At 47.1% G+C, this 24,054-nt stretch overlaps 1 protein-coding gene across 2 annotated transcripts in view; it reads right to left on the bottom strand.

The window, feature by feature from the left end:
* Positions 1-24,054, bottom strand: part of TENM4 (teneurin transmembrane protein 4) — an 813,415-nt gene that overhangs the window by 80,975 nt on the left and 708,386 nt on the right. For both annotated transcript variants that reach the window (XM_066249328.1, XM_066249320.1), the window contains 3 exons: positions 9,708-9,827; positions 4,125-4,386; positions 1,404-1,671 (listed from right to left, as the gene is read on the bottom strand). In XM_066249328.1, coding sequence (XP_066105425.1) covers positions 1,404-1,671; positions 4,125-4,386; positions 9,708-9,827 — 650 coding nt within the window. The remainder of the gene's footprint in view (positions 1-1,403; positions 1,672-4,124; positions 4,387-9,707; positions 9,828-24,054) is intronic.

Here is a 24,054-nt window from a genome sequence, read left to right as displayed (position 1 = left end):
CTTTTTTCCTTCCTTCCTTCCTTCCTTTTATCCCTCCCTCCCTCCTTCTCCTTCCTTCTTTCCTTCCTTCTTTCCCTCCTTCCTTCCTTCCTTCCTTCCTTCCTTCCTTCCTTCCTTCCTTCCTTCTATCCCTTCCTTCCTTTTATCCCTCCCTCCCTCCTTCGCCTTCCTTCCTTCCTTCCTTCCTTCCTTCCTTCCTTCCTTCCTTCCTTCCTTCCTTCCTTCCTTCCTTCCTTCCTTCCATCCCTTCCTTCCTTTTATCCCTCCCTCCCTCCCTTCTTCGCCTTCCTTCCTTCCTTCCTTCCTTCCTTCCTTCCTTCCTTCCTTCCTTCCCTCCCTCCCTCCCTCTTTCCTTCCCTCCCTCCTTTCTTCTCTGCTGCCTTATTCTGCCTTTACCAAATCTAGAAAGGGAATGAAATTGAAGTAGGGTTCAAGTAGAGAAGGGATTTCCTGGGCTATTACTCTAAGTCGGTGATTTTCAACCTTTTTCATCTTATGGCACACATAAACTAATTACGGAAATTCTGCAGCACACCAAAAAATATATTTTTTTGCTGATCTTTAAAAAGAAAATGTATAATTTTGATTCATTCATACCAGGTGGCTATTGTGCTGGCTGTTGTCATTTTTAAAAATTTGACAATATAAGGGAAAAGGGAAAAGAGGTCAGTGCCCCTGACTAAATAGTTAGGTATTGCCTGTTTTAAAAATTCCTGAGGCATAGCAGTTGAAAAATCACTGCTCCAAGTGCTTGGAGGATGAGCTCTTCGAGGGTTACAACTGCTAACAGTCCAGCTCTGAACCAACCCTGGGACCCTGCTCTAACCCAGAAGTGGAGATGAACACGCCAGCTCCCTAAGTGGGCTGGGCTTCCAGGGGAGGCAAGAGTTACCTTCTGCTTCATCTTTAAAAAGACAGCAATAACAACAAAGAGAACCATTGTGATTGGAAACGAGGTAAAGAGTTCCCCCAAGCCTTTCCGGTAAAGGGAGAATCTTACTCCTGCACCTCAGTAAAACTGGAGAAACCCAGGGGCTCCAGCCACTCACATTTTTAATGGGCAAGTTCAGGCTGATAGCTGTGGGGGCCTGGCAATGTCCACACGGCTCCATCTTGGTGGCGCAAAGCCTTTTTTAGCCCGTTGTATACCACCACGGTGTTTTTGTCAAGGGCCTTTTTGGTTTTGTAACCCCCCCTTTTTTAATGGTCAGGCTTTTTAGCATTAGGTCTTTCAGGTCAGGGAGGGTCACTGAAAGGTCTTTATGGCCTTTGGTACTTCTGAGAAGAGGAAAGGAGTAAGAAGAAACAAGGGAGGTGGAGAAGAAGCCTTGCCCCCCCCCCCCAGCCCCCCAGTCCGTTGTCTCTCTGCAGATGGTGTCGCGTCCTGTGGCTGGGAGACTTACCGAAGGCTTCCGAGAGCCCAAACACCTTCTGGTTGTAGACATCTGTCTTGTCCCAGATGAAGTAGTAGGACAAGTCTGGCCCTGCAGCAAACCATTTCCTGAAGAGGCGGCCCTCAACCGCCACCATGAGGTGGACCTTCATGAGGTTGAAGGGGATGGTAGGGTGAGTAAGGCTGATCCTCAGGACAGATTTGTAACCAGGTGTACGACTGCTCAGGTAACTCAGCCTCATCTTGCAGCCAGAGATAGCAATTTCCTCTTGCAACGCCTAGAGAGACAGATCACAGCCAGTGATGGTCATGGACTCACCGTGGAGGGAAGATGGCCACGGCCCCATGTACTCTGGGTGCTCACGAGCAGAGGAGGAAGCAGAGAGGAAGGATGGGAGAGGAGGAGCAGGAACTAAAGGAGAGAAGAAAGATGGGTGGGAAGCAGAGTATGAAGAGGAGCAGGAAGAAGAGGGGGAATGGGAAGAGAGAGGAGAGGCTGGAGGAGGGAAAGAAGAGTCAGAAGGCCTGGTTTCCAGGGTCGGCTCTTCCACGGTACAGCTCTGCCTCCCTGAGCCTCAGGCTGCTCCTCCATTCACGGAGGATGACCATGCACAGCCCACTGCATACTGAGAGGAACACAGGTAATATGTATAAAATGTTTAGAATAATGTCACTTTCATGGAACCTCTGACTCTCAGTTTCCTCGTGGGATTAGCATGAGGACTGAGAAAGGTCACATATAGAAAGTGCCCAGCATGTAATGGAGACTTGGGAGACGTTATAAGTGGGACGGTGGTGCTGGAGCAGGGGGACTAGGAAGAAGACCTTACCCTCAGGCTAATGCGGACAGCTGCCTTGGCAAACACTGTTTCTCTCAAAAATTTCCTGAAGTAAGATCTGTTTCCAAAGGCTTTTTCCTTCAAGACAGTAAACAGACACTGGGAGGCGTTGACCAGTTACTCAGGGTTGAGAGCACAGCCTGCTAAGGACCTGCAGCTAAAGCCTGCAGCTCGTCCATAGAAAGAGATCGTATTGGTTGCATGGAGTCTCCATGCTCCAAAGCTGTGCTAGATGAACGGAGTGGTCAGCTAGGTGGAAAGGGCCTCACTCCACAAGGGAAAGCTCACATTAATGCCAGGATTTTCTGGAACACGGCAAAAGCAGAGAACTTTTAGCAGCTTGCTACTGTGAGCTCTGTTTCAAGAAGGGGACATTAAATCAATTGAGGCTAACGTATCCATTAAAAGGACAATGATTATTCTACTCTTGCGTTCTCAGAGGAACTGGGCGTTCACAAAGCAATCCTTTCCTTTCTGTCCATTTCCGACATGGGTGTGAACTCCCACCCACTCCATTCTTCCCACTACACAGAACTTGAGGGATTGGGCCTAAATCAAAGCCCAAACTAAACCTAAACGAAATTTTAGCTTACAAATTCTAGGCAAAGCAGGCTCTACACGCCAGTGAATGACAGGCCAGGTTCAAGTGTCATCCGGGCACTCTCATAAATATTTACTTTCTTTAACATATCCTTTAAAATTTATATCTCCCTGTACTTGCAAAGGCTGGATACTGATTGGACTGGGAAGACTCAAGAGTTTGTTTCAATGTGATTATAAGCAAGGTTTGTGACCCAGCTGGGCTCACAGACACCCAGCCCTGGGAGCCTTGTAAAGAGGGTGGGACCTTTAACCTCATTTGTTCCAAAGTCCCTGCTCCTGGGAAATGTTTAGCTAGAGCCGAACCAGGCAGGGATGAGCAACAAATTACTCCTCTCCAGCAAGCTTTGTCTCCACAGACAACCATTTCATAAGAAAGGTCAGCCTGGTAGTTGAGACAGGAGACAAGCGCTGAATCTCTGAAAAGGACTAAGGTTTCAACCTTGGGTGCAATGAGGATTTCAAAAACGGTTGTATTTCCTATTTGGGGGCTGGAGTCTGAATCCTCTCAACAGGGCACACGCAGAGCAATGTGTTTGCTCAACCAGGCATGAAATATACACACAAGAGTGTAACCCCCCCTGCTCAGTCAGCACCAGCAATCCATTAACATGCACACAGCGAGGGCTCTCATTAGGCACCAGGACCCCGGGGCGACTCCCATCCACCCCCTCCCCATCTCCCCTCTTCTCCAGGCCTTTGTTTCTGTCACAGAAACTGGGTAAAGATGGTGGAACAAAATCAACTCTACACAGTTGTGTTGGGCAAAGAATCATTCTTAATTTCTATTAGATTAAAATGCATCTTTCCAAATTACTTCCTTTTAATGATAGTTAAGTAAAGTGCTTGCATATAGAGATTTGAGCCAAAGCAATCCTTAATTGGCATGAAGGCAGAACATGTAAAATAATCTTAATAATAATGATGATGATGGCTAAAATTTATCGAGCACTTAGTAGGTGCCAGACATGCGCCAGGCACCTCACTGACATTTTCTCATTTAATCTTTATTATGATGCTCACTATTTGAGTCCCTCTGTCTCACTTCACTTGGCAGGACCTCCCATCATAAATATTTTTAACAGAAATAATGAGAGCAGGGACACTGGAGCTTGGGGAACAGGAAAGTGGAAGTGAACTGGATGGAGAGGGGGAGGGCAGGAGGAAAGTATTGTGTGCTGGAGAGTGTGTGCCTGGGGGGCTGATGGGGTCTTTCCTTCCCTTGTCTCTGAGATCCTCCTCCACCCCCCCAAACAAAGGCATGGATCAGTGCAGCTTGGAAAGGTGGGTACCTGAATTTCTGGAACAATGGGGCCTTTCTCTGCACAGGAGCTGGCAAAGGATGTCAGCGGGGATGGAGACACGACAGGGTTGGGGCGGGCAAAGTTGCTCAGGTCACAGCTGGGTATCTCGTTCTCCTCATGTCGCATGGTGATGGTTTCCATGACGAAGAAGCGATCCCAAGGCAGCCAGAGGGTGTGTTCCTGTGTGATGAAAGGCGCCCTCTCGAACCGCAGGATAATGGAGATGCCACCGTTTGTGACCAAATCAAAGCTGTTTGGGAGGGGAGGGTTGAGAAAAAGAGAAGAGGGGGGAGCAGGGAGAGCAGGAAACAGGAGATGATGAGGAGAAGGAAGAAGAGCAGGAGGAGATAGATGGAGAAAGGAGAAAAAATTACACCAAAGGATGTGAGTGAGCACTTGTCGAGGAGACTCTGAAACCTAGAAGGCTTCACTGCAGCCACACAGAGAAACGAATATTCCAGAAAGCATTATTATTATTGAAAACGATTCACAATAGAGAATATGCTAAAACCAAATTAAAAAATACTGCAATGGAGAGCACTTTGCCAAGACACAGGGCAGTTGATGAGCCTCCGTTATGGTGCTCCTGGTACTTTGGGCCTCTTGGAACTGAAGCTCATTGAAAAGTCAGCAGAGGCCCTGGCCAGTTGGCTCAGTGGTAGAGCATCAGCTCGGTGTGTGGATGTCCAGGGTGTGATTCCTGGTCAGAGCACATAGGAGAACGACCACTTGCTTTCCCATGCCTCTCCCTTCTCTATCTCTCTCTCTCTTCCCCACCTGTAGCCATGGCTCAATTGGTTCCAGCAAGTTGGCCCTGGGTGTTGAGGATGGCTTGGTGGAGCCTCTGCATCAGGTGCTAAAAATAGCTTGTTTTCCAAGCAATGTCGCCAGATGGGCAGAATATCACAGCCCCATCGGGGGCTTGTTGGATACATCTGGGGTACATGTGAGAGTGTCTCTCTGTCTCCCCTCCCCTCACTTAAAACAAGTAAACAAACAAACAAACAAACATACATACATACATACATATATCAACAGAATAAAATGGAACAAGCCCTGCCCTGGCATTAGGAACCCTAAGCCCAGTTCTGCCTCTGCCATGAACTACTGTGTGATCTTGGGTAGGTCACTTATCTTCTCTAATCCTCAATTCTCTCATTTATACAACATAAAAGTTCAAGTGGACCTTTCTTAAATCACTAAGATTCTATGACTATACCAATTCTAACCCTGATTATGATAAATTACTCAACATAGGTCTTTGGGATTATAAAACAGCTAAGCACTTTAGAGATGGCACTATCAGAATCACAATATATTATAAGTGAAAGGGGAACCATGGACTGAGTCCCAGCCTCCCAGTTGAGATAAGATCTCCAGGCCCTGGCTGGTTGGCTCAGCGGTAGAGTGTCGGCCTGGCATGCGGGGGACCCGGGTTCGATTCCCAGCCAGGGCACATAGGAGAAGCGCCCATTTGCTTCTCCACCCCCCCTTCCTCTCTGTCTCTCTCTTCCCCTCCTGCAGCCAAGGCTCCATTGGAGCAAAGATGGCCCGGGCGCTGCGGATGGCTCCTTGGCCTCTGCCCCAGGCGCTAGAGTGGCTCTGGTCACGGCAGAGCAACGCCCCAGAGGGGCAGAGCATCGCCCCCTGGTGGGCAGAGCGTAGCCCCTGGTGGGCGTGCCGGGTGGATCCCGGTCGAGCGCATGCGGGAGTCTGTCTGACTGTCTCTCCCCGTTTCCAGCTTCAGAAAAATACACACACACACACAAAAGAGAGAGATAAGATCTCCATAACAGCGTCCTCTGAGAGTCTTGGTTCATTGCCTTCTCCCAATATGGTGATGTTTTAGTTTCTTCTACAGACTCACCATCAAAGGGCCATTTGGAGCCTACTTGCACACTTTCAGTGATAAAGAGTTTGTCCAATCTTTCATTATTTTGATGGTTACGTTTTTTTGTTTTGTTTTTTTAATTAAGCCTAGATCCTTCTTCTTATAACTCCTTAGTTCTTGATCCTTGTTCTACCTGCTGAGGTAACTTCAAATTAGTCTGTTTCTTCTGCCTTTGATCATCCTTCAGGACTTGGAAATAGTGACTTTTGGACAAAGTCCTTGCAACTATTATTTTTAGGATGCATTTTCAAGGCCTGTTCTCATTTTGCTTTTTTTAGATGGAGAGCTCCTGCTAACTCCTTCCCCAGTCAGAACTCTGACTCCCGGCCCTGGGCTCCCATGGCACCACATGCACTCTCCTTAGAGCACACATCACATTGCACTGGAATTATAAGCTTTACTCTCTGGCCCAGGGACACTGATTTTTCTTAGATTTTCTAGAGTCTAGCCCAGTGCTTGGGGATTATAGGTTTGAGAATGAATGCATGAATGATACTGTCAGTATCTTCTGAACTGGCTGTCCACTAAACACCCTAAGTTTCTCCTGACTTTGGCTGTTACTGCAAGTCAACTTGACGTTGACCTGTGCAGTGGGTTTTAGAGGCCCCACTGCAGGACCTCTCCTTTATCCCTGGCAAATATACCCTGTGGGATTGGGTTCATTGTTCCAGCTTGCTCTTCCCTCCTCTAGAAGGAGGAAAGGATTTTGCATTGGACTGTTCTTTCCTGGTGCGAAATCTTAACAGATGGCACCCCCAGATTCGGGTCCCCAAGCTCCAATGCCTGACTCTTCTGCCCTTTGTAGAAGCTTTTCACCCAGTTTGTCTCCTTTTCCCTCAGCCTGTTTAGGCTCACACTTGGGCAAAGAAAGTTAGGCACCACCCACTTATTTTGATAAGCACTGAGAGAGAAATACCAGAGCAGGCACTTATTTTGAACCAAGCCTCTGGGTTTGGGCTCTCCAGTAGAATATCTGTGGCTTGGGAAACACCAGACAACAACTCTGTCACAGAACTGAACAGCATCTGTACTTTGACAGAACATTTTTTAAACCATCAGACAGAATCCTGGCCTGATTTACAAGCTCCTTTCATGACAGAGTGATCATGGGGAGGGAGTGAGGACATATTCTCTTGGCTGTGAGCAAGCTGAGGGCAGCTGGCCTTGCCAAGAGCTTGGTGTAATTAGCTCTTGCCAAAAGCCAGGCCTGCTCATCTAGGGGTAAACCTGCTGGGGACGTGGATTTGAACCTGGGGGAGGGGAGGCCTGGATCTCAGGTGAAGCCCAAGTAGCTCCAGGCCAGTCCAAGTTCTGCCTACTCCGCAGGTGAGTTATGCCACCTGTCTGAGCCTCAATCTCTTCATGTAAAATGAAGCTAATGATCATAATCACTTGGCAGTGTTTTTAATTAGCTAGATGGGATAATGGATGGGAAAAGCACAGGGCCCCATTCCCTGGGCATGGTGCTCCGTATAATCCCATTTTTCAATTCAATGAGCTTGAACTGCTTCTCCTCTCTGTGCCTCTTTTAACATTTTTCTTCATGACTTCTATTTTTCATCTTTTTAATGATCTTTTTGGCTAACTTCTCTGCTACTGTTTTGTGTTTATGAATTCTTGTTAGGACGGGAGGCCTGGCATTTCAGTGTGGGCTGTGTGTATGTGTGTGGGGGTTGGGGAAGGACTGGGTGAGGGCCTGCCTGGGATGTGAAGGTTACAAAGATGAGTTATGCCTGGTCTCTGGATTTGCATATGTATACTGTCATCTCCAACTATATCTCTAGCCTTACAGTTTCTCCTGGGGCCTGGGGGGTGGGGTGGGGTTTAAGAAGGAAATGAGGCAGGGAAGAAGGGGAGGGAAATGGGAGGATGCTACCCATTTACATATAATAAATAAGGATCTTTGGGCTCTTAGAAATAAGTAGTGACTTCCCCATACGTTATGCAGTGTGTCTAAGTTGGGAAGAAAATTTAAGTTCCATTATGCACTAGAAAGAATTGTTCTGAAACCCAAGCTATCAGTTGTAGCAACTTGGGCAACTCTGATGTAACTTAGCAGGCTGATAGGGGAAATATGGCTGACTCTTACCTCCCAGGACCCCCATGCTCTCAAGAGACAGTAGAGATTGCAAGGAAGGGCACAAATGGGAGGGATCAAAGCCTGGAATGGAAGTGCTAGAGTGAGCTTTTCCTGAGGCCCACCAAACTTATGTGACTCTGGTGTGTGTTATAGACCCACCCTAGTCATGCACAGCAGGGCAGAGAACTGACAATTTGCCATCTCACATGACTGATGGTCAAATTTCATGGCAGAAGAAGAGCAGTCCCCATGGCTCCTTTTTGATGACGATTTCATAGCAGGTAATAATGTAGTCAGAATAGCTGTTGCCTAGGATGCTCACAACTGCTGTTTCCAGAAAGCAGGCAGCCCTGAGCTGGAAGGTGGCACAGACGGAGCATGAGGAGGGAGATTCCACTGCGCTGTAGTGGAAGTCTGCACTGAGGTCCTTCCCAGGAGGAAACGTGTGCAGGGTAGGGAGCTGCGGCCTGGCCTGGCCGGGCTGCCCCTGGCGACTGGCCGCCAGCCTCTTCCACCTGGCCCTTCCCATCCACAGGGAGTGAGAGGAGGGGGAGAGGGCTCCCTGTGTCCGGGCTGCCAAGCCCTTCTAAGAGGCAAACATATCTACCAACAGATGAGCCTCTACTTCATTATCACCTCGGACGGGACATGTTCACATCTGATACTGGATTAAAGAGGTGCTAAAATCAATCAGGCTGGAGCATAGTTTCCAACACAGAGTGAAAATCAACCTTATGGGCCCACATGTAGCCAGATGGACTGCCACCACCTGATTTTATTAAAAATAGAGGACTTGTCACCATTGACAGCCTAAATATTCCACTTCCCTCCTTCCCCTCTCCTTTTCTCCAAAACATTCTCATTGTTTGTGTACTGTAACCATGACCTTCTCTTTATTTGGTAGCTTGTAAATTTAATAAACAGCTAATACTTATTGCATACGTACCATGTGCCAGACCCTGGGAAGATAGCAATGAGCCAGAGTGGGGCAGGGACCTAAGATTTATCAAAGACCTACTACAGGTACGTTCAGGGTGCTGCCCCATCCATCATAGACTCTAATCCTTACAATCAATTTGTGAGCTACATAGTGTTAGGACCATCTAACAGATGAAGAAGTTGAGGCCCAGACAGGTGAGGCTTGTCTAAGAACACATAGCTAGCAAATGGGGGTGCTAGAGTGATTAAAAAGACTTTAGTTTATTCTGCTGATGGTTCTCACAGGGACCCAAAGGTCAGAGCTCTGTCATTACTCTGTGTTTTCCACAGACCTAGGTGGTTTCAGATGGACCACACAGCAGGAATGCTCAGATTTCTGGAGCTGTCTGGTCTGTAGACAGTGGTCCATGGGGGCGTGTTTTATATCCAAAGTCATGAGGCAGGATAATATGTCTAAGGCACCCGAGGTTTACTGTGGGAATCAAATGAGAGTGAGATACAAGGTCACACAGGAACTGAACTACAGAACTGGGCACCTGAACTCAGGTCCTCTGAACCCAAGTCCCATCGTCTCTCCACATTGTCATTACAGCAGGAGTTAAGGGGCAAGACCACGAAAGCAGAGCTTTCACTGACCCTGGTCCACAAAAAGGTCTCCTACCTTCCATCTTGCCTGCTGATCGTGTAGCCAAAGAGAGGGTTATTGACGAAGCTGATGTTCACACCAACCAGCGGGGTCCCATCTGATGTCATCACTTGACCACGAATGACACATGCATGCCTGTGGGTAGAGAAGAGTAAATACCATGATCTCCTTTTCATGTGCAGAATCCTGACTGGCAGGGAGCCCCAGGAGGTCAGAAGACAGAGGCAGGTCATTTAGTCTTGGGACACTGGGGCTCATGGTGTTTACTTAAGATGAACAATAACCTTTTCTTTTTTTTTCATACTGCCTCAACTTAAGGCATCAAAGTGTCCTCTAAGAATTATTGGGCGATGTTTTCAGATATCTCACTCAGAGGTTATTTTCTAACGATGCTATATTATGCTGTGAGGAGATAAAAGCTGATCTGAGAGAGCTATACAGTGTATTTATGCATGTGAATATGGAGTCCTGTGACTTGGGTACAAATCCCAGCTCTGCCACTTTTTAGCTCTCTAAACCAGTACCAGTATGTGACAGCTCTTTCATTCAATCTCTGTTTTTCACCCTAGTACAGAGCAAGTGCCACAAATGGCAGTGATGAATACTGTCACTAATAGTTTCACTGGAAGGGGACTATAATATAAGAAAGTGAACAGAATAGTGGGTACTTCTTCTCATCTGGCATTGCCAACAGGAGAAGGGCAGGTGCTAGCATCGGCCCCTTGGAGTGGGTTCTGAAACCTGTCACCTCTCCCAGTATCCCCCGTCCCACTTCCCTTCTATATTCCAGACGACTAACCATCTGCTTCCCCCAAGCTCACCAGACAAATTTGCTTCAGCCTCTGTGTCTGTGCGATGTTCCCCCATCTGCCCCACCTGTCCTTCCTCCGCCCCTCCGCCAAGCTTCGCAGCCTTTAAGACCCAGCTGCACGTGACGCCTCTGCCCTGAAGCCTTTCTTGCTGGCCCTGATTAGAACTAGTCACTCTCTTCTAAAACCTGACTCAAACCCCTAATACCCCACCTCCCTGTACATGTTTCTCCCCTCTACTAGGTCACGAGCTCTCTGAGGGCCAGGTTGAGGTCTGTTTCTCTCTGCAGTGCCTGGAAATACCTAACAGTACTTTGTCATTGTTAAAAACAAACAAATAAACAAACAAAACGATGGCTTGAGTAAATAAGTAGGACTATTAGAGATGATCTAAAATGATTCTTTTTGTTCTAATATTTCAGAAACAGAGCCTTTTTAGAGAAGTTGACATTTTATCAGGACCCCCAAATAGAAAACAAAAACAAACAAGATCTGCTCTAAATGAAGCAGAGATGGGGCCCCTTCTCTCTCAGGGTGTTTCTGAGGGCCACTCTACAGAGTCTTAGTCCCTGTGGAGCCAGAGAAAGGCCAGCTGGAAAAGGAGGAAACCGGGGTCCACAGAGGTTATGCTCTTTGCTCCAATCCACACGGGGAGTTGGTGGTAGAGCCAGGCATTGAATCCAGGCCTCGCAACTCTGGACCCAACTCCAGCCCAGTCTGTTTACTGCTGGCAGTGGGTGGAAATGAGGGTGCTCACTGGGGTCACCGTCCTAAAGGATCAGGTCACTGGGGAGACAGACCTCGTTGACAAGACAGATTGGAGGCAAAGATGCAGGTCATGTTTGTTGTACAGATAACTCTCTCCATTCATCTCAGGTCAAAGGCTTTCCTTCAGTCCTGGGGAAGAGCTACTGATGAGGTCTGTGAGCACTCATTAAAAACGGATCTCAAACTCAGCCTCTGCTTTATTAGGTGCTTACATCTCTACCTTCTTAGAGTGATAAACTTTTCTCTGTTTGATGAGAAAAGCAATTAACACCAGGCTTGTAAGCAGCTGGTCTCACTAGTGTCAGCTTGTCCTTTCTGAAGGCAAGAACAGCAAAAACAACTTACCCACAATGCACCAAGCTCTCCACCCCCAACCGCCCCACTACTGCTCACCTCACTACATACGATCTGGTTTAATGCTAATTCAGTCAGTGGTTTCCTTCCGAGGTCCTTGGTCTAAATGCAATTACATGGCAAACAAGTTAAGCAGGCAAGGCTTAACTCAGTCCTGCTCTGAAGATCTCTCGATATATTTACGTAAAATTCTCTCTCTGCTAATGGGAGAGATTTGTTCCATCAATTGTACTCAGCTGGTACTGAGAGATGCTTTTTTTTTTTTAATGGAGGAAAATTGAATATTTTACTGTTGGAACTTTGTCCTTCTAGAGGATTACTAACAGATCTCATCCCCTGGTGCTAGGCACTGTCCAGCCTGCTCCTGGTATGTGTCTTCAGATTCTGCCCGGACAACAACCAGCCCTCTGGGAATGCTTTCTTTCCTTTTGGGGACCTGCCCTGCTCCCTCTCACACACATATGGGCCATCTTCCTCTGAGTTATCTTTCTTTGGGGATTCCCTGATAATTGGAAGATGTTAAATCAGCGCCATTCGGCTATCATGTGGCCTCTACTTCAGCAAGCAAGAGCAGATGTAATTTTAGCCCAGGCTCCTGTGGATTGCTTTGGATTCTGGAGAAGATTAAGTTGACTCCCTGTGCCCCTGTAGGCCACAGGGGCCTCTTGCCAAAACAGGCATTTGGCTCAGGAATTAAGTCCTGGAGAAAAATACTTCCATCTTCCTCCTGTTTGACTATCATTTTCAGTTGTCAAGAAAACTACATTTAACAGAAAGGTTTCCCTGGAACAAAGGAAATGGAGAAATCTGCTCTGCGGAGGCCTCTAAAATGCATCTCCTGCCATCTGTTTTTGCCCAGTGAGGTTTGAAAAGATGTGCTGTTGGATCCAAATGCTTTCTTTCTTCATCCATTTATTTAAAGGATACCACCAGTGGTGTACTGCTAAACATTTCACAATTGACTTTCAAAAAAAAAAAAAACCCCAAAAACCAAAAAGCTTTAATTTGTGGCATTTGCCTATTTCTGTGGTGTAAATACTTCCATCACGACTGATTTCAGCTGCCAATGTGATGTCACTGAACTGAGAGCTGGGAAGAGATGTGCAGCAATTCACCATTATACAGCATTTCCACCATAGAGCTACAGTAGTCCTAAATAAACTCCGGAGCAAAGGTTGTAGTAAAATAACTAGGAATTGATGAGCTTTGATTATTTTTTTACCTTTGTTTTTAATGTAATTTACTTAGTTTTAATTTCATATAATTTCATTTTTATTAATAGTTGTATTTAAAAACTAGCTTGCAGAAATCCTGAGCCAGTATCCTGAGCAGAAATCTTGTGACCCGGTATGAGCTGGCTTCTGTACACTGCTGGAACACCGACCCTACATGAAAGATCAGTGTGGCTAAGAAATAACTGCTTGCAAAAATTAGGGGATATTTCAAAATGAATATGAAGTGATAAAATATCCCCCATTTTTTTGCGAGCAGTATAGTTGCACAATGAAAGACCACCTTGGTGAGACATCAATCACTAACACAGGGTGCAAATCACTGTCACCAACTTGGCATTCCAGCTGGCTCATATGATCTTCTTATTACCTGTCCTATATTTGAAGTGTTTTGATTTCCCTTGGTCACCGTCTCGGCATAATGGAGTTTGGGGTGTTATTTTCTTTTTTTTTTTTTTTTTTTTTTTTTGCATTTTTCCGAAGCTGGAAACAGGGAGAGACAGTCAGACAGACTCCCGCATGCGCCCGACTGGGATCCACCCGGCACGCCCACCAGGGGCGATGCTCTGCCCATCCTGGGGGTCGCCATGTTGCGACCAGAGCCACTCTAGCGCCTGAGGCAGAGGCCACAGAGCCATCCCCAGCGCCCGGGCCATCTTTGCTCCAATGGAGCCTTGGCTGCAGGAGGGGAAGAGAGAGACAGAGAGGAAGGTGCGGCGGAGGGGTGGAGAAGCAAATGGGCGCTTCTCCTGTGTGCCCTGGCCAGGAATCGAACCCGGGTCCTCCGCACACTAGGCCGACGCTCTACCGCTGAGCCAACCGGCCAGGGCCTGGGGTGTTATTTTCTACTCATCCTCAGAGTTCCCTCTGAGCCATCGTCCTCTCAGTGAGGCCGCCACCCGTTTTTTCCTGGCACAATTGATCACCCTCCTCTGGGCTCCTCTAAACCTTCCAAGTCACTCTCCATGACGGGATCATTATATAATTACACCTTTCACATTCACATAGCTATCTTACATACTTATGTGCGAGCTAAGAGGAGGGTTGGGACCACACCTCCAGTCGTAGGGCGAGCGTGGGCTATTGCTCCCTGAGACTCTGTTGGGTAAAAAGTGATCAAGTCACTGAGACTCAAAGAGGAAAGACTTGCTTGAGGTCAGGCAGCAAAGAATCAATTGTCTGAGCTGACACTCAAAGCGAGGCCTTCTTCCTCTTAGGTCCTTACTCCTACTGCGGTGTTATCTATCTGTAGTCACTAAAATTCACCTTAATGTAATAAAAAAACTGGGTACCTCCTAAAGGCTAGGCACTGTGCTAGGTGCTGGGGTTGCAGAAATGCGCAGATCCCAGCCCCCAGTTGCTTGCTGGAACTCACGAAGACAATCTGAATGCCTGAGTGTAGTTGCCTGACACCAGTGAGTCAACACATGGGTTTGGCATATGTCAGGCAGCTGGGATACAAAACAAGCAATTAGGCTGCGTGCTCTCTGCCAGGAAGGAGTGTTTGTGCCAGGCCAAGAGGGGTGTCAAACGTGCTGGCATCAGTCCAGTCATACACTCAGGGCCTGACTGAGGCGCCCTTGCTGACACCAATGAGGGAGATGACTTGCCTGATTGCTTCTTGAGGACAGTGGCCAGGTTTGGGATCAAGACAGGAAATGTGGGAGAGACAAAACTGAATCAAACAAATGAGAAACTAATCTCAACGGTCAGTCAGCGAGAAGTGGTAGGGGCGTGGTGGAAAAAGCCCCGGGCAGGAAGGCACTCCTAGTTCTGACTCTGGTAACAAACTGCAGGACCTGGGAGAGTCTTCTGCCCTCTCTGGACCTCCATTCTCTCATCTGTCCGTGCAGGCTGAGGTTTTGGGAAAACGAATGTAAAATACAACCCAACGCATATTTAAGAATGGATAATGGTTTTAATCTGGTGCTACCCGGTCCAGGTCAAGTGGTTCTACTACATGCTTCAGAATGTTAATGGAGCTCAGACATTTTCTCTGAATTGTTCCCTCTATCTGGAACCTTCCACCCATCCTGTTCACCTGAAAACTGCCTGCTCACCCTCAGCACCTACTTGGAGCCTTCACCAAATGGTACCCCAGCCCTCCTCGCCGGCTGGGCTCCTCTGCAAAGACGCTGAGTGCTGCCACACACCGGGCAGTCCTTTCCCCCAGCAGAGCACGAGCTCCTTGAAGTCGGGGCCACGTCTCCCTCTCCATTGTGACCCTAGCACTGAGCAAGGCTCCTTTCTGAGCAGGCAAAAGAAAGCCTCCACCCAAACAAGGATTTGCCCTGGAATTTGAATACAAGGCACAGAGTAAGTTTTTTTTTTTTTTTTTTTTTACAGAGACAGAGAGAGAGTCAGACAGACAGGAACAAAGAGAGATGAGAAGCATCAATCATCAGTTTTTTGTTGTGACACCTTAATTGTTCATTGATTGCTTTCTCATATGTGCCCGACCGCGGGCCCTAAGCAGATGGAACAACCCCTTGCTCAAGCCAGTGACCTTGGGTCTAAGCTGGTGAGCTTTGCTCAAACCAGATGAGCCCGCGTTCAAGCTGGCGACCCTGGGGTCTTGAACCTGGGTCCTCCGCATCCCAGTCCGACGCTCCATCCACTGCGCCACCACCTGGTCAGGCCATAGTAAGCACTTGATAAATATTTACCGAACAAATAAAGAACTCATGTGTTTGTGTGAAGGTGATGCCAGAGAACTCGGGAGTTGCTTGACCTTGACAGGGTTATGGCTAGGCATTTGAGGGTGGAGGGGCTGGGCCTTTCCAAATGTTCTGTCAAACTGTGTTGCAAAGCTTGTTGCAATGCTCATTGTAAAGCTCTTTTCCTTCCTCTGCCCCACCTCCGCATGCAGACCTCCTACTTTGATTCTATAGGCTCCTCATCCGTACTTCTTTTTTGGGAAAACTTGAAAAAAAAAAAAGAATGCCAGAAATTAAGTTAGATTTGTTACTCAATATATATTAACAAGAAGATGAAGGAAGGAGAAGGGAGAAACAGTGCAGCTTAAACCTTTTTTGTTATTAAATGAAAACTGCAAATGAAACTCCTATTCAGAAGATTGAAACAATTATTTGGGATCTAGGAGGCAAAAAGCAACTTCAGTCTTTCTCTGGTTTAAAGTACTTAGCAAGTATTTTATGCTACTACTCTATGACACTACTGGCTATGCAAATCACTCCTCTGCATTACATATTTTAAAGATATATAGGCCTAACTTGTACCAACCCTTAAACTGTTTTCTGTTAACTCATGCTGACTGACTAGGGATCCTCCCAGCATCTATCATACTTTAACCAGTGTCTTGTAAGTACTTTACTTGGGCCTAAATGAGAAGGCCCACTTCATGGCCTGTCAAACTGCCTCCATCCAGGGGCTTCCCAGTGGAAACCAGACCAGGTCCGCTCCGCAGCCTCCACGACCGTCCTTGCAGCACGGCCACAGGTGGCTCTGCAGCTCTCTCTCTCCAGCTGTCCACTTCAGTGCTCTGCCTCGGGTTCCTTAACCAGCTCTTCCAGCCTGACGTGTTCCACCTCCTTACATATTCATGTTCTTGGGAACCCCCTTACCATGACATGTTAGAAGTGACCTTCCTGATCATCTCTTTCAAACTCTCATCGTAGAGGTGAGACAATACAGTCCACATAGGGAATGGACTTGCCTGTTATCTCAAGAGTTGCTGAGGAGCCAGGATTCAAATGAAAAACTCATCATTTATCATTTGTGAGAACTCGAGAAAGTGCCCCCCCCCCCAACCACTTACTGTCTGACACAGATACACACCTAGGTTTCAATTTGTTTTAGCTGTCTCAGAAGTCAGAGTTCACATCGTCAGAGCTCTTTTTGATTACACACCCTTTCTGTAAACTTTTTTGAGCAGGTTCCTGGGATGTATTTATAGCTACTAATAAATGATACACATGCTACCATAATGAGCTAATACTGGAAAGCATAATACCCATTTGGTGCAAGGGTTAGTAGATAAAAATACACATTTGTAATTGTTTCCTTAATAATTTTGAATCTTTTTTTTTTTAAAGTGAGAGTAGGGGAGATACAAGACATACTCCCGCATGTGTCCTGACTGGGATCCACCTAGCAACCATCTGGGGCTGAAGCTCTGCCCATCTGGGGCCATGCTCGCAACCGAGCCTGAAATGGAGGCTCCATGGAGCCTACATGCCTGAATTAGTCGAGCCATGGCTGCGGGAGGGGAAGAGAGGGGCAGGTGGAGAAGCAGATGTTTGCCTATCCTGTGTGCCCTGACTGGGCATCGAACCCAGGACATCCACATGCCTTGTTGACGCTCTACTGCTGAGCCAACCAGCCAGGGCTGATAATTTTGAGTCTTTTGGTTTACTTTTTCAAGACTCTTGAAACTTTCTGAGTCTCTTGGTTATCTTCTTGTTAGATCTAATCCCTGTTTCTAACTTCCTGGAGCTGAGGAAGACTTGGTTCCACACGTAACGGCTCCGCCATTTTCTTGTTTGCTTGCACTGTGTTATCTTTGATCTGCAGTTACTTTTCAAGAATCTTTTCATGCCACTGGACCTTTTTAAATTATTTTAATTTATTTATTTTAGAGGAGACAGAGAGAGAGAGAAAGAGAGAGAGAGAGAGAGAGAGAGAGAGAGAGAAGGGAGGAGGAGCAGGAAGCATCAACTCCCATATGTGCCTTGATTGGGCAAGCCCAGGGTTTTGAACCGGTGACCTCAGCATTCCAGGTCAACGCTTGATCCACTACGCCACCACAGGTCAGGCGCCACTGGACCTTTTTATACATAAGGTTGGTTAAAACTAGATTTTACACAAACACACACTGCATGCCGTAATACACTAGAATAAGCCAGTAAAGGTCTACTGTCTACTGCTCTGAGGAGTGGATCCCCATCTCCTTCAGAATACCTCGTGGGCTGGTCCAGACTTGTAACCAACAACTAACATCGGGACCAAAGGAGCAAACTAAAAACTCAGCATTTCATATGGGTAAAACATTTTTTTCTTTTCCTTTCTCCTCCCTTTCCCTCTTCCCTGCTCTCCCCTCTCCTCCTCTCCCCTCTCCTCTTCTTCCTTCTTTCCTCCCTTTCCACACAGCCCAAAGTAAAAATAGATATATCTGGGTTGAAGAAAGAGAAATATAGACCAAGGCCTGGTGGATGAGAAGAGAGTTCAGTTACTGAAACTTGACTTGAGTATCTATGATGTGCAATATACAGTGCTGGGTGGTAGGGAAGATACTTATTCATCCTTGTTCTTATTTATTGATGGAGAGTACAGGAAGGCAATGCCTGTAGTCTGCTTTATTTTCCATTGTATTTTAAGCAGTTAAATAACAGTAAATGAGAATCAATCACTATATTTGACAAACTAACATTCTGAAATAAATATAATTTGACTTTTTTCCTCTTGGAGTTTTGTGTATGTGTGAGGAGAAGGAAGAAGAACTCCACAGACCTCTTCAGATGAACAGCAGTTTAATTTTTAAGCCAGAAGGGTCCCTGGGGTGACTGAATCCAAGCCCCACATTTACAGGCAAGCTACAGGTGATCTCTAGAGATGGGTGGGGCTTCCCCTCCATTACCCACAGAGGTTGGGGCACTAATGGGTCTGCTATGGTACCCTGACACCAACCGAACGCACCCAGCGACAGGACGGCCCAGCAAGTACTAGTGTGCTCTGGGCCCTTAGGCTGTGCCTCCTGCAGAGACGGAAAGTCACTGTTCTGTGACCTCCCAGTTTATGCGGCCGTTGAGCTCATTCCGACACTGAGGGAATGTGAGCTCCCAAGCTGCAGCTGTGATCACCCAAGTCTGTGGGCAGCCTGGCTGCTGAATGCTGATGCTCTGAGCTGAGTCCTCTCCCACAGGAACCCACTGAAATACTTCCTGCTGGCTGACAAAGGTACACAGCCCTTTACTGTTCATAACACTGTATTTCCAGAGAAGTGAGCCCACTGGTTGTGGCAAGGCAGAAGAAGAACTGAGAGAGTATGGCTAGTGGAGATCAGTTTGGAGCAGCAGGGCCCTGACCCTGGAAAACAGGGTTGGCTGGGGCTGGGGAACATGGCTGGGAAACACTGTCAGTGTGCTTGGGCCATGGAAGATGTAGCACACGTCTAGATAGCCAGTTCTCTGTGCTACGGTGCCAGAGGCCTGCTTCTAAGAAGACTTCTCAGGAGATGGTTTGTGCTGTTAGAAAAACTCAAGGCAGTTCTGCCCAAATGTGGCTGGCTCCAGACACAGTGTCTCAGTGGACAAGTTCATTTCATAACTCCGTGTCTCGTCTTCATGGCAGAGCACAGGACAGGTCCTACTTCACCCGGAAAGGAGAAACTAGGATGGACCACAGTTAGACCCACTTCCTGGGGCAAGGGCTGTGCTGGGCAGAGATGAAGAAGGGTCCTGATGCAGGTGCAGTCTGTAGGCTGTTTCCGAGGTGTGTAGCAATACACAGGTGGCATTTAAGGGAAACAGTCATTCAAGGGAGGAAAATTGAGATGGGACAGGCACGGTGAGGAAGCTCCCAGGGCAGCTGGAGGTGGACGTCCCACGTGTCTCCAAGTAAACGCCCAGGTTCCTGTGAAGAACAGGGACGGAGCTCCAGACCAGATAGCGCAGGGGTGGAAGCCTGACAGGAGAAGGCAAGGCATGAGTCCTTGGGTGGCAGGGGGACTGTCCACTCACATCAGGAACTTGGGCAGAGAAAATGAGGTGATTCTGGAACAAGACAGAAGTCCATTTGGCAGAGCTGCGAGGCAGAGGAACAGTTGGAGAACTTGAGGCTGAGCAGCTGGGGTTACGCTAAGCCCTTCTCTTCAGATTGGGCTTGGTTCTAGAGGCTGGCAGATTGGACTCCCGGGGGAGGGTCGCGTGGTGGAAAGGGGGCAGAAGCAGGGGTGGCGCATTGGCCCCCTCTGCCAGAATACTGCCCAGAGGCACCACCTCTGCACATCGCAGCCCCTCACTGTGGGTTCACGGGCTGACCCCAGTGAACTTCATGCCTCCAGGATCAGACTGGAGGGCAGTTAGACTCATTGCTGAGGCGTTTGGTAAGTCCTCACCCAACATCCCCAGTGAGGACAATATTAGTAATGTGATGCATGGCTCTCCAATGTTTTAACTTCTTATTGCTTGAAATTTGTCAGTGTTGGATGGAAATGCAGCAAGTTCCTAGCTTACAACCACTGCAATTACTGCTTGAGAGAGCCCTCACTTAGGACTCCGGGTTCTGCTACTACCCTGCTGAGCCAAGAGCGTACTTGGGGTTAAAACATCCTCTTTGGCTATAAAGGGTTGATGACCTCAAAGGTCCATTTGCCTCTGCCTGCCATGGCATAGGACATTTGCATCGATTATATAACTCTGCTAATGCTTCAGGCTAAGATGCTCTTTTTTTTTGTCCCAGTTCTCATGGTGACTCTAAAACCTCGAGGACTATTAATGCCATTGCTAATGCTAACACTGACTCTTGCTGTTAGTGATAATAGCTACTAACACTTATTAAATGCTTACTGCCCTGACACATAATTGTCTGACATCTCATTTAACCCTCTGACATTCTCATGAGGTGTGGATTACTATCCTTCCATGACAGACGAGGAAAGTGAGGCACAGAGTATTTAAGAGACTTGTCCTAGGTCACACAGCAAGCAAAGGGTGGGGATAAGATTCAGTTCCAGGTCACCTTCCTCTGGGGCCAGTGCTCTGAAGCACAAAGACGTACTGCATGTTAGCTTTTGTTTTTGCTGTGCAGAATCAGAGAGAAAGTCAGGGCCTGGGGTAGCAGCATTGTAGCAGCACCAGGCTTTCTAGATTTCCAAACTAAAGATGCTGAAATAGGAATATAAAGGACCTAGCAGAGAAGAACAGAGGCTCAGCACGTGGAATCTGGGGCCAATCGACTTGGCTTCAATGCTGACTCTACCACTAACAAGCCCTATGTCCTTGGCCAGGTTACTCAGTGTCACTGTGGCTCAGTTTCATTTCTGTGAAAGAAAAGTGATAAAGTCCCTATGGCATCTGGCTTGGTGGAGATGTAAAGACGTGAGTTAATACTTATGAAACTTACAAAGCATTTCCGACAATGCTGAACACACAGACCACCCTTGGTAAATGCTAGGTGTTATTACCAAATGTGTGCTATGTGCCAGCCACTGGGTTTTTGAGTATTTTATCTCATTTAAATCTTCCCTTAAATCAACCCGCACGGTGGGAATTAGTAAACCCACATCGCAGATGAGGAAATTGAGCCTCACCCACCCAAGGTCATCTGCTCTAACTTGCCCAAGGACTTGAGCGTGAGCTCTCTGACTCTAAACCCGGAGTGGCTCCAGCTTCAGCAGAGCATCCCCTGCTAATGCTGCTTGTGACGCACAGCTGGGAACAAGCCCAAGCTACAAAGCAAAGAGAGATCATAATTCGGTTTTGAAATCAATAAAGGGATGATCAAGTGGCAGAGGAGGAGTTGTTAGCCGCTCATCAGGATGATGGGAGAAGTTGCAGCCTGCATCCTGAATTAAATTCACCTAGTTGCTTTATCATCATAAACATTCATTTCTATGTGGGGAGGGATTTTTTAAAAAAACCAACATGAATAATATATGATGGTTGACATTTTAGAGGAAGCAGGATCTTTACCTTCTTCCATCTTCCATCAGGGTAATTTATCATTGTCTTTCTCTCTGCCCACCCCCCCAACCCCCTTTAAACTGATGGGGTAGCCTGTCAGCTCAGCTTGTACTGAAAACGCAGGAGTATAATTCAATAATAAATTCGCTCAGAGGCCAGCTGTCAGGAAGCTGGTGTTTATTTGAACTCCATTAGATGATCTTGACTGCTCAGTCTCTCTGAGGGCTGTCTAAGGCCTGGCTGGGGGGGTGGGGGGGTGGAGCGGTGAGCAAATGCTTTTCTGTAACTGCTCTGCCACCGACATTTGTCTATGGCTTTAGATCTGCAGTGGGCTGATAAAAAATTATATTGTATACATTATCTTTTCTCCCTCCTTTCCACTATTTTTTTTTTCCTCTTGTAAACTCTTGCTTTTAAATTTCCTGAAAACTTGGTGCCTTTCAAAGGGTCTGAAAGAAATTCTGAAGACTTATGTGACATCAAGGTTATTTTACTTCTGTTTATAGCCAGTTTTAAGTCCTAAAGGAGAAATGCTCCAGTCTGGTTAGCGAACAAGGGGAGGGCGTATCTTTCTTAGTTCCTGCCCCAGACCACCTTTCCGGCCTCACAGGCTCAGGGCTCTTCCTTCTCCGACATGCTTCCCCCCCAGGGTTACATATTCCAGCTTTCCTAAGATCAGCTTGATTTCAAGTGTAAGAGCATGGCTGCTGACTTCTGAATTGTAAAATGCTATCACCATAATATTGTTCCAACCCCATTAAAATTCTCTCCGTTCTCTGATTATCCTGGAAAGTTATGGTGGTTCGGCACAAAACCAAAACAAGTTTCATGAAATACATATCCTTTTTACAGTGTGGCACTGATTATTTTCCATCTCATTGTACCCAGATCCATTTAAATTTACTTTTATTAAGAAAATAATTTTAACCTACTAAACCAATTTCATGCTGTATTCATGGGCTGTTGCGACCTGAAGTTGGATGAAAAGCCATCTTCTACGAGACAGCAGTCTTCATTCATTAGTTCATTTGTTTGTTTGCTCATTCATTTTCAAAAATAAACATTTACCATGGCCCACCCTGAGGCCGCCCTGTGCCTGGTGTTGCAGAAACAAAGGGGCAGCAGATGCAGCCCCTGTGGTGTGGAGCTCAGGGTCACCAACTTATAGAGCAGGGGTCCCCAAACTTTTTACACAGGAGGCCAGTTCACTGTCCCTCAGACCATTGGAGGGCCAGACTATAAAAAAAACTATGAACAAATCCCTATGCACACTGCACATATCTTATTTTAAAGTAAAAAAACAAAACAGGAACAAATACAATATTTAAAGTAAAGAACAAGTAAATTTAAATCAATAAACTGACCAGTATTTCAATGGGAACTACGGGCCTGCTTTTGGCTAATGAGATGGTCAATGTCCGGTTCCATATTTGTCACTGCTAGCTGTAACAAGTGATGTGATGTGCTTCCGGAGCCGTGAGGCGTGCATCCCACGTCACTGGAAGTAGTACTGTATGTGAGCGATGCCATGCTTTGCGTCTCTCACTGACCACCAGTGAAAGAGGTACCCCTTCCGGAAGTACGGTGGGGGCCGGATAAATGGCCTCAGGGGGCCGCATGTGGCCCGCGGGCCGTAGTTTGGGGACCCCTGTTATAGAGGGTGTGCTGGCCGTGCCTTGAACTCTCAGAAGACTTTGTCTTCACATCTCTTCACTCAGCTGTGTCTGACTGGCTGACTCACTCACTCACTCACTCATCTACCATTCATTGTGGTTTTAGTCTGTGCCAACCCCATGCTAGGCACTAGGAGGTCAATGACTGACAAGGCTTGGGACACAAAGAGGCCGTAGTGTAATGGTACAGATCCTTCTCTTCTTGCAGCTCTTGTGCAGAGTAGGTGCTGATCAGTAATACCAAATAGAGCTTATAGCTTGTGTTCTGTGGGCACCTCTGCCCCCCTCTGAGCCTGCCCAGTCTCTTCTCTCCATGGGATCCCACCTTCTCTAAGCCTCAGATCCTCTGCCTCCTTTGGGATGAATGCTCTGGTCACCCACCCCTCCTTTTTCTAAAGTGCCCCTGACTCCTGAGTCTTTTCTCTTTGGGATCAGGGTGCTCCTGTCAGCTGACTTTTGTAGCGATCTGTTCTCACCCACTTGCCTGTCCTCAACTACTTGCCTGAGTAAGCTGATAGCCTGCCAGGCTTAGGGGAGCCCAGGAAGATTTGACAACATAACATTATTTTTTTCACAAGACAGCGTCCTCAAACACATTCTGAACTGATATTCAAATAACTTGGGGGTGGCTCTTTTGTCAGAACCTCTTCCTGTGACCTGCTAACCTGTCCTTCAGAGGAAAGCCATCACTATTCGCTAAAGTGATATGTCTGTCCTATGTCCAGCCCTTTCAATCCAGTTAGTCCCTTCCAAGAGAAGAGATACAACTAAAGTTGTGTGATAGGGAAATAGCTGTCTTGAGTGTTTTTTGAAGAAAAAAAAAAATCCTATGCTGCCCTCCCATTTCCAGCTGTCTGATCCCAAGCTCCATAGTCTGAGCCCTG

The sequence above is a fragment of the Saccopteryx bilineata genome, chromosome 1 (genome assembly GCF_036850765.1).
Source record: "Saccopteryx bilineata isolate mSacBil1 chromosome 1, mSacBil1_pri_phased_curated, whole genome shotgun sequence".
In the NCBI taxonomy this organism is placed as follows: Eukaryota; Metazoa; Chordata; class Mammalia; order Chiroptera; family Emballonuridae; genus Saccopteryx; species Saccopteryx bilineata.
Note: the sequence above shows the minus strand (reverse complement) of the source record. Positions and strands in the feature narration are given on the sequence as shown.